Below are 16,884 nucleotides of genomic sequence, written 5' to 3'. Positions count from 1 at the left end.
ATTGGGAGGTCCAATCAAATCAGCGAGAAATCACACTGAGGAATATATTTCTGACTCGCAAATAGTTTCTTGGAATACCTTTTGAATATAACGATAGTATTATATATTATCTAAATATTGTATATAATGTATTACTCCTGTATGGTCTATATTGACTATAACCATGTAAAATACAGATGAACTGAAAGCAGAAAAATTGCAATTGTGTCAATAGTGTGTGGGGGGGGGGGGGGGGAACTATCATAGCTTGACATGATAGGATTTAACTTTTAGTTCTCTAGATCTAAATGAACAAAAAGATGATACGTTTTTGTCTAGGATTTACTTGGAGTGTGATTCTGGATCTGGGACACAGGAGATTTTGCAGTTTGGATCCGGCTCAAAACTCATCATCACTGGTAAGGACCTCTACTTGATACTGTATATTATATTTGTTTATTTGACTAGATTTGACGAATGGAATTAAACTAATTTTAGATGTTGCATACATATTCCGTTAGACGCAAATGCAATGGCTTAGAATAGGGCAAAATAACTTTCCTTTCCTATAAATAAATAAATGCTCTGTTGTGCAAACACTTTATATTAGAGAAATGTAAAACTAATTGCGTGGGGCTGGAGTCTGGTCAAGTGGTAGAGCTGATTACTCTGGATCAGGCGTACCTCCTGACGATGGGGGTTAAGAACCTTTCTGAGCTGATAGATATATAATACACTATTCTATTTTATACCATGGCATTGTTGAAATCTCGTTTCTGATGGCTAGAAAGACTTTTTTGTTGTGCCCATGATATTTATCCTTATGTGTGTGTGTTGATATTTTAGTACTACAATAGATTGGAAAGTGCAAAGTGTTTCCTTTTACACACAAAGGTGTTCACTTTTTTATTTTTTATTCTTATAACGTGAGTTTTGATTGTTTCACATGCAAATCAGATGAGAACCAGCTCAGGAAACCCAAAGTGACCGTGTATCTGGCGTTCAAACCTGAGCCGAATGGGAAGACCACCCTGCTATGTCTGGCTAGAGACATGTTTCCAGATTTGGTCAAGATCTCATGGAAGATGGAGGATGAAAACGGCCGAACCGTGGAGGTGCCCAAAGCAGAGATGGAACAGCTGGAGCAGAGGGAGGAAGGACAGACGACCAGTATGATCATCATGTATCAGGGAAAGGCAGACGCCAAATACATCTGTTCGGTGGAGCATGAAGCGGGCCCTGAAGAAGCTGACACATCAAAAGGTAGCCAAAGTTTGAAATATTCCACAATTTGAGTGGTATTTTCCTTCTTATTTGTTTTTGAATTACTAGTTCTCATGGCAATGTGTTAGTAATTTTCCAGATGATTTAAAAACGGTGTAATTGAAACATTGAGTTGAGACATTAGTGAACTACCTGTGATAATGAAATTATCCTCCAGAAATAATTAACGATGTTGTGATTGGATATACAATAATATTTGGTTGAATTACACCATCTAACCAGGGTTGGGTGCTTTGAATCAAATCTAGAAAAACATTCAGTTTACATCCTGAATTGTATTCAAATTGACCCCAACCCTAACCCTCATATTGTCAATCAATGACTTATTTCTCACAAATACATGTTCTTTGTTACTTGTAGGTTTTTCATCAGAGCAAAATGTTTGCTCTCCATCTACCAATGCGATGGCACCACCCTACATACCCAATGGTGAGATTCATTTGATCATTTTATGAACTTTGAACTTCTGGTCTGCGGGCGACTAATTTCTTTATCATGCTCCTGATGCTTTTCATATTGCTCCCTCTGACTTCTTGTCTGACTCCCACCCGTTCCCACAATAACTTGTCCTGCATCCGACCACAGTCCTGAAATGTTGTTTTAGGCGTATGTGATGCAGCTCACTTGACAGTCCTGGTCACAGCAATTGCGCTACTCAAGGCAAGATCAAAATGTGCCAAAATAGCAACCCCCTAGAGTCAATGTCCGCTCCCCGTGAGAAATCCCCATCAAAATATATCTGTTTAAACTAAAGATATTAATTTTTCTGGCATGGGCTGCATCTCAATCTGCCACATCTGCCAATGGACGAGCTACAGCTGTGTTTGTCAGACCATGAGACATCCTGAAAATCAGTCTTCTCACGAAAACGTCTGTAGCGTCCGAACAGTTTGGGCTACACACTAATATGACCCCTCTATGGACAGGTGAGTTTCTCACAAACAAGTTTTGCTCCAGGACGTTCACAAACCTCACAAGACTTGTCTTTAGGTAGCTGGGTACTAGTTAAAAAAAAAATATGGAAGTATATATGGAAGTGGTTTAGTGACCAACATTTATTTTTTTATATGTCTAAAAAAAAAAAATCTATACATTTTCCTGACCTTTCGTATATCTCTCAGATTTAGGACATACACTTCAAAACAAACTTCCTTAAATGTTTTGACTATCGATTTTCCATGTATCTTTAAAAATCTCCATCAGAGATTTGAACCCGGGTCTCCCGTCCGCACGACACAGAGATTCTTTAGCTAAATAGCCCAGTACTGTACAGCCGACCGTCAAGTTATACAGCGCCATATTATCCATTCCATCCTAACAGAAACCCAGAGGGTTTTTCATTTTTCATGGAATAGAAACTTAAATTAATCAAGTACCAGTCAAAAGTTTGGACACCTATTCATTACAGGATTTTTCTATATTTTTACTATTTTCTACAATGTAGAATAATAGTGAAGCCATCACAACTGTAGCAGGTGTAGCACATCATGCAAATGGACTTTTTATAACCCGGCTACTGTTGTGAAAATCCCTCAACTTGCAATGTATTCGATGCTTAAGTACTCTAAAGTGTTATATTTCTAATTCAAAACAGCAGTACAGTATTTCTTCATCAACATCTTTATGCTTTTGTTAATCAAATAAAATAACGAGAAAAAAGACATTCAAATGCGGATGTTTATATTAACTACATTTTAGTCTCACTTCCACCCAGCTCCACGACCACAGATAAAACCTTGCTGAGATGATCAATGTATTTGTTGCATTGTTGTACCGTCAATTTCTCTCGCCAAAACCGAAGATGTTGTATGTCTTTTTATTTATATATTTTTATTTAACCTTTATTTTACTACATAAAGGTCTAGTTACTCTGCTGGCGTCTTGACCCAGTTTATGCCCTCATTTGCATTGCAAACCCGGGCGGCAGTGTGTTTTGAGTAATTTTCTGCATTTGGAAAAAATAATATTTCGCCTAACAGCCAAAATTAGGTACAATAATAGAAATGTACATAGGCCTAAACGTAACACAATATTGCTATAATCCTACCTTGAAAGAAACTATGTGTACCCAGAAACACCTCTCCTACATAGGGTCCAGCATATCTCTTGATGATTTCTTCCTCAAAGAAATCTCGAGCCATGATACCTGAAAAAGGAGGCAACAGTGAATTATTGTGGAAAAATAGAAAATGACTCAAGTTAAAGTGAAAGTCACCCAGTAAAATACTACTTGAGTAAAAGTATAAAAGTATTTGGTTTTAAATATACTTAAGTATCAGAAGTAAATGGAATTGCTAAAATGTACTTAAGTTTTGAAAGTAATAGCATAAGTATTCATAATTTTAAATTCCTTTTATTAAGCAAACCAGACGGCACATTTTTCTTGTTTTTTTTATTGACGGATAGCCAGGGGCACACTCAGACAAAATTTACAAACAAAGCATTTGTGTTTAGTGAGTCCACCAGATCAGAGGAAGTAGGGATGAGCAGGGATGTTCTCTTGATAAGTGTGTGAATTGGACCAGAGCTCAGAGCATGCGCTGACCAGCTGGCAAATGTCTTCACTGACATTTTTAATCTCTCCCTGACACAGTCTGTAATACCTACATGTTTCAAGCAGACCCTGCTCCCAAGAATGCCAAGATAACCTGTTTGAAGGACTATCGCCTCGTAGCACTCACATCTGTAGCCATGAAATGCTTTGAAAGGCTGGTAATAGCTAAAGGACTTTGACCATGAGAAACAAGATTCTATGGTCTGATAAAAAATATATTGAAATCTTTGGCCTGAATGCCAAGTGTCAAATCTGGAGGAAACCTGGCACCATCTCTACGGTGAAGCATGGTGGTGGCAGCATCATGCTGTGGGGATGGTTTTCAGCGGCAGGGACTGGGAGACTTGTCAGGATTGAGGGAAAGATGAATGGAGCAAAGTACAGAGAGATCCTTGATGAAAACCTGCTCAAGACCTCAGACTGGGTCAAAGGTTCACCATCCAACAGGACAACGACCCTAAGCACACAGCCAAGACAACACAGGAATGTCCTTGAGTGGCCCAACCAGAGCTCGGACTTCAACCCGATCGAACATCTCTGGAGAGACCTGATAATAGCTGTGCAGCGATGCTCCCCATCCAACCTGACAGAGCTTGAGAGGATCTGCAGAGAAAAATGGGAGAAACTCCGCAAATACAGGTGTGTCAAGCTTGTAGTGTCATACCCAAGACGACTTGAGGCTGTAATCACTGCCAAAGGTGCTTCAACAAAGTACTGAGTAAAGGGTCTGAATACTTATGTAAATGTGATATTTCAAATTAAATGTTTAATACATTTGCAAGAATGTATAGAAACCAGTTTTTGCTTTGTCATTATGGAGAATTGTATGTAGATTGATGAGATTAAAAAATAAAAATAAATGTTTTTGAATAAGGCTGTAATGTAACAAAATGTGTAAAAAAGTAAAGGGTTCTGAATACTTTCTGAATGCACCGAACATATCTACCTCTATTACCTCGTACCCCTGCACATCGACTCAGTACTGGTCCCCTGTGTAAATAGCCAAGTTATCTTTTACTTGTGTATTTATTCCTTGTGTTTTAATGTTTCTATAATTTCACATTTTTTTCTCTCTGCATTGTTGGGAAGGGCCCGTAAGTAAGCATTTCACTGTTAGTCTACACTTTCTTTTTTATGAAGCTTGTGACAAATAAAATTGTATTTATGTATTTGAGATATTCGTGTATTTAATTTTCTAATTTATATTAGCTACATTTTCTAAAATCACGCTTTCACTTTTTAATTATTTGGTTTTGTGTGTAGATGGGTGAGAAAACAAATATTTTCTTTGAATTCAGGCTTTAATACAACAACATTTGGAATAAGTCAAGGGGTATCAATACAATCTGAAGGCACGAGATTGAAATTAACCCATCAGTCTTCTCCCTCTTCCTCAGCAACCTTCCAGTCCATGTGCAGTCTGCGTCTGGCCTCTCTGGTTTACACAGTGATGATATTGAAGAGCATGGTGTACTGCTCTGGGCTCCCTCTCCTGCTGCACCACAGGAACATGGGAAATAGCCCCCCTACCTGAAGAAAAGCTCATCTCTTCATTATGAAGATTTCTGAAAGAGCTCTGGGAAATAAGGAGGAAATTTCGGTTCCCATTTACGTCTTCCAATTACTCACAGTGAGAAAAAAGTACTATTACTGATATCTATGAGACGTTTTCAAACTCGTTTGAAAACATCTGTAAAAGTTACTGTTATTTTAAAGGTAAAAAAATAGTAATGGGTTGCTTGTTTCGTCACAATATTTTTTAGAGCTTTCTCTTGAGGACTGGTGGTCGACTAAAAGTTCTACTCAATGCATTCTCAATTGGCGCTGATTAATATTTAGTCTAAAGTGCATTATAATGACTGGGAAACTGATATTTCTCAAGTAGACAAATAATTAGTAGGAAAACCTTTTGTCATCATTGTGATGTCGCCAGATTCCCTTTAGCTGTAGTATAACGTTAACTAGCTATCTGAACGTGAGGGGAGAGCACCGACTGTTACCTAGCTAACATTAGTATTGCTAGATTTTTTTTTACAAACTTTACTAGCTAATGACATTGCCATCTGTCTGAAGTAAATGTGAAGACATAATAATGCTGACAAAATTGTTTCCTACTTAATATTTTCCCTGTATGGCAATATCATCGTATTTCCGAGACTCTACAGTTTAATTTAGACCAAACATGGATGCTAAGAATGACTGGGCACCGCTAGAGTTGTTGGCATCAATATCAATGATATACACCACCATTGAAAAGTTTGGGGTCACTTAGAAATATCCTTGTTTTTGAAAGAAAAGCTTTTTTTTTTGTCCATTAAAATAACATCACGTTGATCGGAAATACAGTGTAGACATTGTTAATGTTGTAAATGACTATTGTAGCTGGAATTTTTTTTATGGAATATCTACAGAGGCCCATTATCAGCAACCATCACTCCTGTGTTCCAATGGCACGTTGTGTTAGCTAACACGAGTTTATAATTTTAAAAGGCTACTTGATCATTAGAAAACCCTTTTGCAATTATGTTAGCACAGCTGAAAACTGTTGTACTGGTTAAGGAAGCAATAAAGCTGGCCTTCTTTAGACTAGTTGAGTATCTGGAGCATCAGCATTTATGTGTTCGATTACTCAAAATAGCCAGAAACAAATAACTTTCTTCTGAAACTAGTTGAGTATCTGGAGCATCAGCATTTGTGTGTTCGATTACGCAAAACACCAGTCTCTATGTCAACAGTGAAGAGGCGACTCCAGGATGTTGGCCTTCTAGGCAGAGTAGCAAAGAAAAAGCCATATCTCAGACTGGCCATAACAAAATATTATTAAGATGGGCAAAAGAACAGACTCTGGACGGAGGAACTCTGCCTAGAAGGCCAGCATTCTGGAGTCGCCTCTTCACTGTTGACGTTGAGACTGGTGTTTTGCAGGTGCTATTTATTGAAGCTGCCAGTTGAGGACTTGTGATGCTCCAGAAACTCAACTAGTCTAAAGAAGGCCCATTTTATTGCTTCTTTAATCAGTACAGCAGTTTGCAGCCGTGCTAAAATAATTGCAAAAGGGTTTTCTAATGGTCAATTAGCCTTTTAAAATGATAAACTCGGATTCGCTAACACAACATGCCATTGGAACACAGGAGTGATGGTTGCTGATAATGGGCCTATGTATGCCTATGTAGATATTCAACAACAAATCTGTTTCCAGCTACAATAGTCACTTACAACATTAACAATGTCTGCACTGTATTTCTGATACATTTGATGTTATTTTAATGGACAAAAATTTTTGCTTTTCTTTCAAAAAACAAGGACATTTCTAAGTGACCCCAAACTATTGAACGATCATGTATATAAACCCTGAATTGCTGATGCTACGTATTGGCCAATGAGAGGCGAAACGTTTTACTTTCAGGAAAATGTTTTTATGTGTATATTTTTTTAAATGTTTAGCTCATATAATATTATTTAAAGTATGCTTTAAGGTGTCTGTAATATAATACAGGTCGCAAAAACAAATTTAGACATTAGTAAATGCACATACAGTGGGGCAAAAAAGTATTTAGTCAGCCACCAATTGTGCAAGTTCTCCCACTTAAAAAGATGAGAGGCCTGTAATTTCCATCATAGGTACACTTCAACTATGACAGACAAAATGAGAGAAAAAATCCTGAAAATTACATTGTAGGATTTTTAATGAATATATTTGCAAATTATGGTGGAAAATAAGTATTTGGTCAATAACAAAAGTTTATCTCAATTCTTTGTTATATACCCTTTGTTGGCAATGACAGAGGTCAACCGTTTTCTGTAAGACTTCACAAGGTTTTCACACACTGTTGCTGGTATTTTGACCCACTCCTCCATACAGATCTCTTCTAGAGCAGTGATTTTTGGGGCTGTTGCTGGGCAACACAGACTTTCAACTCCCTCCAAAGATTTTCAATGGGGTTGAGATCTGGAGACTGGCTAGGCCACTCCAGGACCTTGAAATGCTTCTTACGAAGCCACTCCTTCGTTACCCGGGCGGTGTGTTTGGGATCATTGTCATGCTGAAAGACCCAACCACGTTTAATTTTCAATGCCCTTGCTGATGGAAGGAGGTTTTCACTCAATACATACATGGCCCCATTCATTCTTTCCTTTGAACGGATCAGTCATCCTGGTCCCTTTGCAGAAAAACAGCCTCCCAGAGCATGATGTTTCCACCCCCATGCTTCACGGTAGGTATGGTGTTCTTTGGATGCAACTCAGCATTCTTTGTCCTCCAAACACGACGAGTTGAGTTTTTACCAAAAAGTTATATTTTGGTTTCATCTGATCATATGACATTCTCCCAATCTTCTTCTGGATCATCCAAATGCTCTCTAGCAAACTTCAGGCCTGGACATGTACTGGCTTAAGCAGGGGGACACGTCTTGCACTGCAGGATTTGAGTCCCTGGCGGCGTAGTGTATTACTGATGGTAGGCTTTGTTACTTTGGTCCCAGCTCTCTGCAGATCATTCACTAGGTCCCCCCGTTTGGTTCTGGGATTTTTGCTCACCGTTCATGTGATCATTTTGACCCCACTGGGTGAGATCTTGCGTGGAGCCCCAGATCGAGGGAGATTATCAGTGGTCTTGTATGTCTTCCATTTCCTAATCATTGATCCCACAGTTGATTTCTTCAAACCAAGCTTTTTACCTATTGCAGATTCAGTCTTCCCAGCCTGGTGCAGGTCTACAATTTTGTTTCTGGTGTCCTTTGACAGCTCTTTGGTCTTGGCCATAGTGGAGTTTGGAGTGTGACTGTTTGAGGTTGTGGACAGATGTATTTTATACTGATAACAAGTTCAAACAGGTGCCATTAATACAGGTAATGAGTGGAGGACAGAGGAGCCTCTTAAAGAAGAAGTTACAGGTCTGTGAGAGCCAGAAATATTGCTTGTTTGTAGGTGACCAAATACTTATTTTCCACCATAATTTGCAAATAAAATCATTAAAAATCCTACAATGTGATTTTCTGGATTTTTTTTCTTCTAATTTTGTCTGTCATAGTTGAAGTGTACTTATATTGAAAATTACAGGCCTCTCTCATCTTTTTAAGTGGGAGAACTGGCACAATTGGTGGCTGACTAAATACTTTTTTGCCCCACTGTATATAGCTTCCCCCCCAAAAAAATACAACGGTGGAGGAGTACCAAAATGGAGGCACGTTGGCTTCAAAACAGTCAGCCATCTAGTGTATATATAAATCATTTTTCAAAATGACGGAGTGTCTTGAGAAAGTTCAAAACTGTGCCGTGATGTGACCAAGTGATGGAGGAGGTGCAACCCATTATTTGTTCTGTGCTCAAAACTCCTGTCTATGCTTAAAGGGGCGATCTGCAGTTTCTACATCTATATCTTAAATTAAAACATTAATAATATGTACCCATTGATTCTTAAAGAATATAAATTAGAAACACCTCGTGAGCTTAGTTCAACTGTCATACCCCATCAGAAACCATAATATAAGCATGTTTTACTCCAATGTAATTTATCCAACGTTTTTACTAAAACAATGGCTGGGAGCCTGCTTTATTATTGTTTTACCAGCGGATTGCCCCTTTAAAATAAATGATGTCTTTTTTTTAAGTCTTAATGATTAGACTTAGAAACGTTTAAATTTTGTTGTTTCCCTATGTCTTTATGTGTGTTCATAAAAATGTTTTAAGTTTTCATGGTATTTGTTTTTTGTGTTAAATAAATGTTTTATTATCTTTGCAGTTATTCATTTGGGGGTTTTCATTGGTTTACATTTTAAAACACTAATGTGATTATTTGGGAACACTCAAATGAAAAACTATATTTTATTATTTTTTCTATTAGTCCACTGTTAATACATTCCCCCTCAAATTGTGCATGTCAGCAGTCAAGCTTCAAGATTAAGAATTTACAGTAGAGCAATCACTTGCCTTGAATTAGCTTATCAGATCGAACCTCCAGATGCATAGTTCACTAAACGAGCTTGTACTGGAGGTTGATCCAATGGTCCATTCAAGGCATGGTACATTTATTTTCAACCAGCCTTAACTTGGCGATATTTTTTTCATTTGAAATGCACCGGTGTCTTATGAATAGAGAATTATCAACAAAAAAAAAACATTTTTGGGGACCGATGGCCAATATTATATCATGTGAAAATGTTGATTTAAAAATCTCCCAGAGACAGCCATATGCACTCTTAGAAAAAAAGGTTCCAAAAGGGTTCTTCAGCTGTCCTCACTGGAGTACCATTTTGGTTTCAGATAGAACCCTTCTGGGTTCCATATAGAACACTCTGTGAAAAGGGTTCTACATGGAACACAAAATGGTTCTACCTGGAACCAAAAAGGTACCTAAGGTTTTATTATAAACGTTGTTTGACTTGTTTGGAAAAGTTTATTAGTAACGTTTTTATGGATATACAGAAGGACATTATCGAACAAAAGGACCATTTGTGATGTAACTGGGACCTTTTGGAGTGCCAACAGAAGAAGATCATCAAAGGTAAAGCATTTATTATATCGCTATTTCTGACTTTCGTGTCGCACCTGCCTGGTTAAAATATGTTTTTCATGGTTATGTATGCGAGGTGCTGTCCTCAGATAATCGCACGGTTTGCTTTCGCCGTAAAGCCTTTTTGAGATATGACACAGCGGCTGGATTAACAAGAAGTTAAGCTTTATTTTGATGTATTGCACTTGTGATTTTATGAAATATTTATAATTCTATAGTTTGAATTTCCCGCTCTGCAATTTCACCGGATGTTGGCCAGGTGGGACGCTACCGTCCCACCTACCCATTAGAAGTTAATGATGCCAAAGACACGACACCGCACATGACTCCAACACCATCATTAAGTTTGCCGACAACACAACGGTGTTAGGCCTGATTACCGATAATGATGAGACCGCCTATAGGGAGGAAGGCAGTGACCTGGCAGGATAATAATCTCTCCCTCAATGTCAGACTACAGGAAATGGAAGGCCAATCAAGCCCCCATCCATATCGATAGGGCTGTAGTGCAGCAGGTCAAGAACTTCAAGTTCCTCTGTGTTGACATCACTAAGGAATTAACATGGTCCACAGACAACACAGTCGTGAAGAATGCACGACAGTACATATATATCTCAATTACCTTGTAACCCCCCTTCCCCAGTTCCCCTTCACCCTCTGAATGCCACACAATTAATGTCTCAGTCTTTAATCTGTCTCCTCCCATTCATCTACACTAACTAAAGTGGATTAAAGGATTTTCGCCTAAAATTACATACCAAATCTAACTGCCTGTAGCTCAGGCCCTGGAGCAAGGATATGCATATTCTTGGTACCATTTGAAAGGAAACACTTTTCAGTTTATGGAAATGTGAAAGGAATGTAGTAGAATATAACACAATAGATCTGGTAAAAGATAATACAAAGAAAAAACTAAACGTTCTTTCATTTTTTGTACCATCATCTTTGAAATGCAAAAGAAAGGCCATAATGTATTATTACAACCCAGTTGCAATTTAGATTTTGTCCACTAGATGACATCAGTGTATGTGCAAAGTTTTAGACTGATCCAATGAACCATTGCATTTCAGTTCAAAATTTTGTATAAAGACTGCCTAATTTGTTTATTAATAACTTGTATGTTCAAAATTGTGCACTCTCCTCAAACAATATCATGGTATTCTTTCACTGTAAATTGGACAGTGCAGTTAGATTAACAAGTTTTTAAGCTTTCCGCCAATATCAGTTATGTTTATGTCCTGGAAATGTTCTTGTCACTTGCAACCTCATGCTAATCACATTAGCCTACGTTAGCTTAACTGTCCCGTGGAAGGGACACCAATCCCAAAGAAGTTTTAACAAGTGACATCAATAAGGGGTGATAGCCTTCACCTGGATTCACATGGTCAGTCGATGTCATGGAAAGAGAAGGTGTTCTTAATGCTTTGTACACTCTGTATATAGGCTAGGCTAGCATCTGAATGATGTATTAATGTATGAAATAACATATAATTAACACATCTCTCTGTCTTCACTGTTCACACATCTCCACTGGCATCACATGCTCTGCTGGCCTCTCTCTCTTCTCTCCTCTCACTATTCAACTTAGGTCTATAGCTCTTGAACGTGTAGCCTAGAACAATGTGAGTCCCAGGATTATAAATATATTTTGGTCACAACTTTTGAGTTAGAAAAAAAATAATGGGCCTATTCGAGGAGAGAAGCACCTGATCTTGCATGCTGAATATAAAATATTCTACAGTGTTGGAAATAAACTGCCTGAGAAGTTTCAGTGATGAGAGCGTGAAGCTCTGTTGTGATGTGATCAGATTGGCTGTGGGGATGAATTGATACATTGCTGCACTGGACAGACCGACACAGAGAAAACCATTCACACAACGAACCTGTCAGTGGTGGAGTGCAGACTGTCAGTGGCAGAACACGTCAAATATGGAGGATGAATTAAGATAGTACAGTCAGGTCGTTTACCGTTGGAAAGTAATTACAGTTATGGTTTGCTTAATGGAGTGGCTCTGCCATAGTCACCTTGCGATTGCAGCTGGGTCTGGTCTGTTCAGTTTATTGACGTCCATTGAACCAGAAAACGATTGTGAGTGAGATGTCTCACTTCCTCTTCCGTCTCTACAACACGTGTCTCAGAGAACAAAAATCAAACCTGTTCCGATCAAATAATTGGCGGATTACGTAAGGACGATATTTCGCAATTTATTTATTTATTTTTATTTATTTTATTTTACCTTTATTTAACCAGGTAGGCAAGTTGAGAACAAGTTCTCATTTACAATTGCGACCTGGCCAAGATAAAGCAAAGCAGTTCGACAGATACAACAACACAGAGTTACACATGGAGTAAAACAAACATACAGTCGATAATAAAGTATAAACAAGTCTATATACAATGTGAGCAAATGAGGTGAGAAGGGAGGTAAAGGCAAAAAAAGGCCTTGGTGGCAAGGTAAATACAATATAGCAAGTAAAACACTGGAATGGTAGTTTTGCAATGGAAGAATGTGCAAAGTAGAAATAAAAATAATGGGGTGCAAAGGAGCAAAATAAATAAATAAATTAAATACAGTTGGGAAAGAGGTAGTTGATAGGGCTAAATTATATGTGGGCTATGTACAGGTGCAGTAATCTGTGAGCTGCTCTGACAGTTGGTGCTTAAAGCTAGTGAGGGAGATAAGTGTTTCCAGTTTCAGAGATTTTTGTAGTTCGTTCCAGTCATTGGCAGCAGAGAACTGGAAAGAGAGGCGGCCAAAGAAAGAATTGGTTTTGGGGGTGACTAGAGAGATATACCTGCTGGAGCGTGTGCTACAGGTGGGAGATGCTATGGTGACCAGCGAGCTGAGATAAGGGGGGACTTTACCTAGCAGGGTCTTGTAGATGACATGGAGCCAGTGGGTTTGGCGACGAGTATGAAGCGAGGGCCAGCCAACGAGAGCGTACAGGTCGCAATGGTGGGTAGTGTATGGGGCTTTGGTGACAAAACGGATTGCACTGTGATAGACTGCATCCAGTTTGTTGAGTAGGGTATTGGAGGCTATTTTGTAAATTACATCGCCAAAGTCGAGGATTGGTAGGATGGTCAGTTTTACAAGGGTATGTTTGGCAGCATGAGTGAAGGATGCTTTGTTGCGAAATAGGAAGCCAATTCTAGATTTAACTTTGGATTGGAGATGTTTGATATGGGTCTGGAAGGAGAGTTTACAGTCTAACCAGACACCTAAGTATTTGTAGTTGTCCACGTATTCTAAGTCAGAGCCGTCCAGAGTAGTGATGTTGGACAGGCGGGTAGGTGCAGGTAGTGATCGGTTGAAGAGCATGCATTTAGTTTTACTTGTATTTAAGAGCAGTTGGAGGCCACGGAAGGAGAGTTGTATGGCATTGAAGCTTGCCTGGAGGGTTGTTAACACAGTGTCCAAAGAAGGGCCGGAAGTATACAGAATGGTGTCGTCTGCGTAGAGGTGGATAAGAGACTCACCAGCAGCAAGAGCGACCTCATTGATGTATACAGAGAAGAGAGTCGGTCCAAGAATTGAACCCTGTGGCACCCCCATAGAGACTGCCAGAGGTCCGGAAAACAGACCCTCAGATTTGACACACTGAACTCTATCAGAGAAGTAGTTGGTGAACCAGGCGAGGCAATCATTTGAGAAACCAAGGCTGTTGAGTCTGCCGATGAGGATGTGGTGATTGACAGAGTCGAAAGCCTTGGCCAGATCAATGAATACGGCTGCACAGTAATGTTTCTTATCGATGGCGGTTACGATATCGTTTAGGACCTTGAGCGTGGCTGAGGTGCACCCATGACCAGCTCTGAAACCAGATTGCATAGCAGAGAAGGTATGGTGAGATTCAAAATGGTCGGTAATCTGTTTGTTGACTTGGCTTTCGAAGACCTTAGAAAGGCATGGTAGGATAGATATAGGTCTGTAGCAGTTTGGGTCAAGAGTGTCCCCCCCTTTGAAGAGGGGGATGACCGCAGCTGCTTTCCAATCTTTGGGAATCTCAGACGACACGAAAGAGAGGTTGAACAGGCTAGTAATAGGGGTGGCAACAATTTCGGCAGATAATTTTAGAAAGAAAGGGTCCAGATTGTCTAGCCCGGCTGATTTGTAGGGGTCCAGATTTTGCAGCTCTTTCAGAACATCAGCTGAATGGATTTGGGAGAAGGAGAAATGGGGAAGGCTTGGGCGAGTTGCTGTTGGGGGTGCAGTGCTGTTGACAGGGGTAGGAGTAGCCAGGTGGAAAGCATGGCCAGCAGTAGAAAAATGCTTATTGAAATTTTCAATTATGGTGGATTTATCAGTGGTGACAGTGTTTCCTATCTTCAGTGCAGTGGGCAGCTGGGAGGAGGTGTTCTTATTCTCCATGGACTTTACAGTGTCCCAGAACTTTTTTGAGTTAGTGTTGCAAGAAGCAAATTTCTGCTTGAAAAAGCTAGCCTTGGCTTTTCTAACTGCCTGTGTATAATGGTTTCTAGCTTCCCTGAACAGCTGCATATCACGGGGGCTGTTCGATGCTAATGCAGAACGCCATAGGACGTTTTTGTGTTGATTAAGGGCAGTCAGGTCTGGGGAGAACCAAGGGCTATATCTGTTCCTGGTTCTAAATTTCTTGAATGGGGCATGTTTATTTAAGATGGTTAGGAAGGCATTTTTAAAAAATATCCAGGCATCCTCTACTGACGGGATGAGGTCAATATCCTTCCAGGATACCCCGGCCAGGTCGATTAGAAAGGCCTGCTCGCTGAAGTGTTTCAGGGAGCGTTTTACAGTGATGAGAGGAGGTCGTTTGACCGCTGACCCATTACGGATGCAGGCAATGAGGCAGTGATCGCTGAGATCTTGGTTGAAGACAGCAGAGGTGTATTTAGAGGGGAAGTTGGTTAGGATGATATCTATGAGGGTGCCCGTGTTTAAGGCTTTGGGGAGGTACCTGGTAGGTTCATTGATAATTTGTGTGAGATTGAGGGCATCAAGTTTAGATTGTAGGATGGCTGGGGTGTTAAGCATGTTCCAGTTTAGGTCGCCTAGCAGCACGAGCTCTGAAGATAGATGGGGGGCAATCAGTTCACATATGGTGTCCAGAGCACAGCTGGGGGCAGAGGGTGGTCTATAGCAGGCGGCAACGGTGAGAGACTTGTTTTTAGAAAGGTGGATTTTTAAAAGTAGAAGTTCAAATTGTTTGGGTACAGACCTGGATAGTAGGACAGAACTCTGCAGGCTATCTTTGCAGTAAATTGCAACACCGCCCCCTTTGGCAGTTCTATCTTGTCTGAAAATGTTGTAGTTTGGAATTAAAATGTCTGAATTTTTGGTGGTCTTCCTAAGCCAGGATTCAGACACAGCTAGAACATCCGGGTTGGCAGAGTGTGCTAAAGCAGTGAATAGAACAAACTTAGGGATGAGGCTTCTAATGTTAACATGCATGAAACCAAGGCTATTACGGTTACAGAAGTCGTCAAAAGAGAGCGCCTGGGGAATAGGAGTGGAGCTAGGCACTGCAGGGCCTGGATTCACCTCTACATCGCCAGAGGAACATAGGAGGAGTAGAATAAGGGTGCGACTAAAAGCAATAAGAATTGGTCGTCTAGAACGTCTGGAACAGAGAGTAAAAGGAGGTTTCTGGGGGCGATAAAATAGCATCAAGGTATAATGTACAGACAAAGGTAAGGTAGGATGTGAATACAGTGGAGGTAAACCTAGGTATTGAGTGATGAAGAGAGAGATATTGTCTCTAGAAACATCATTGAAACCAGGAGATGTCATTGCATGTGTGGGTGGTGGAACTAATAGGTTGGATAAGGTATAGTGAGCAGGACTAGAGGCTCTACAGTGAAATAAGCCAATAAACACTAACCAGAACAGCAATGGACAAGACATATTGACATTAAGGAGAGGCATGCTTAGTCGAGTGATCAAAAGGGTCCAGTGAGTGGAGAGGTTGGTTTAGGGTCACGGCGATTTAGACAGCTAGCCAAGCCAACCGGTAGCAAGCTAGCATAGGATGGAGTCTGTTGTTAGCCACCTCTTGCGTTCGGTCAGTAGATTAGTGGGGTTCCGTGTGGTAGAGGGGATTAATCCAAATCACAAAACAAAAATAAGAACAATAGATATAGTTATAGAGGCCCGAGAAGAAAACATAATAATTCAAATAAATAAATTGTCCGATTGTCTATTCAGATAGCAGCCGGAAAGACAGCTAACGGTTAGCGGGCCGCAGATGGGCGTTCCGGTAACGTCGCGACAGAGGAGCCAGCCGGATCTCCTTCAGGTAGATAACGTCGGCAGTCCGGTTGTGAAGGCCCGGTGGGGCTCCGCGTAGGCAGTGAAACGGGTCCGGATAGGTGACTGCAGCCCAGGAGTGAATGATGGAACTCAGGCGTGATTGACGGAGCTGGCTAGCACCGGAACAATCGATGTTTGCTCCGGAATCGACGAAAGCCGACTGTCACACGGATAGCAGCTAGCTAGCTGTGAGATCCGGGTATGAATGTCCAGAGAGCAGTTGAAATCCAGGGACATGGAGAGAAAAATTGGTCCGGTATGTTCCG

At 40.2% G+C, this 16,884-nt stretch overlaps 1 protein-coding gene across 1 annotated transcript; it reads left to right on the top strand.

The window, feature by feature from the left end:
• The first annotated feature begins 223 nt into the window (after window positions 1-223).
• Window positions 224-6,265, top strand: LOC110535024 (uncharacterized). The gene is made up of 4 exons (XM_021619906.3): window positions 224-398; window positions 937-1,242; window positions 1,624-1,692; window positions 5,215-6,265. Exons 2-4 carry the CDS (start codon window positions 1,032-1,034, stop codon window positions 5,349-5,351), a joined length of 417 nt encoding a protein of 138 aa, XP_021475581.3. The 5' UTR covers window positions 224-398; window positions 937-1,031; the 3' UTR covers window positions 5,352-6,265.
• The last annotated feature ends 10,619 nt before the right edge of the window (window positions 6,266-16,884 follow it).

This window comes from Oncorhynchus mykiss, chromosome 11, assembly GCF_057628025.1.
Source record: "Oncorhynchus mykiss isolate SJ-2025 chromosome 11, ASM5762802v1, whole genome shotgun sequence".
NCBI classification, from domain to species: domain Eukaryota; kingdom Metazoa; phylum Chordata; class Actinopteri; order Salmoniformes; family Salmonidae; genus Oncorhynchus; species Oncorhynchus mykiss.
The sequence above is the reverse complement of the archived record's forward strand: the minus strand, read 5'-3'. Positions and strand labels throughout refer to the sequence as shown.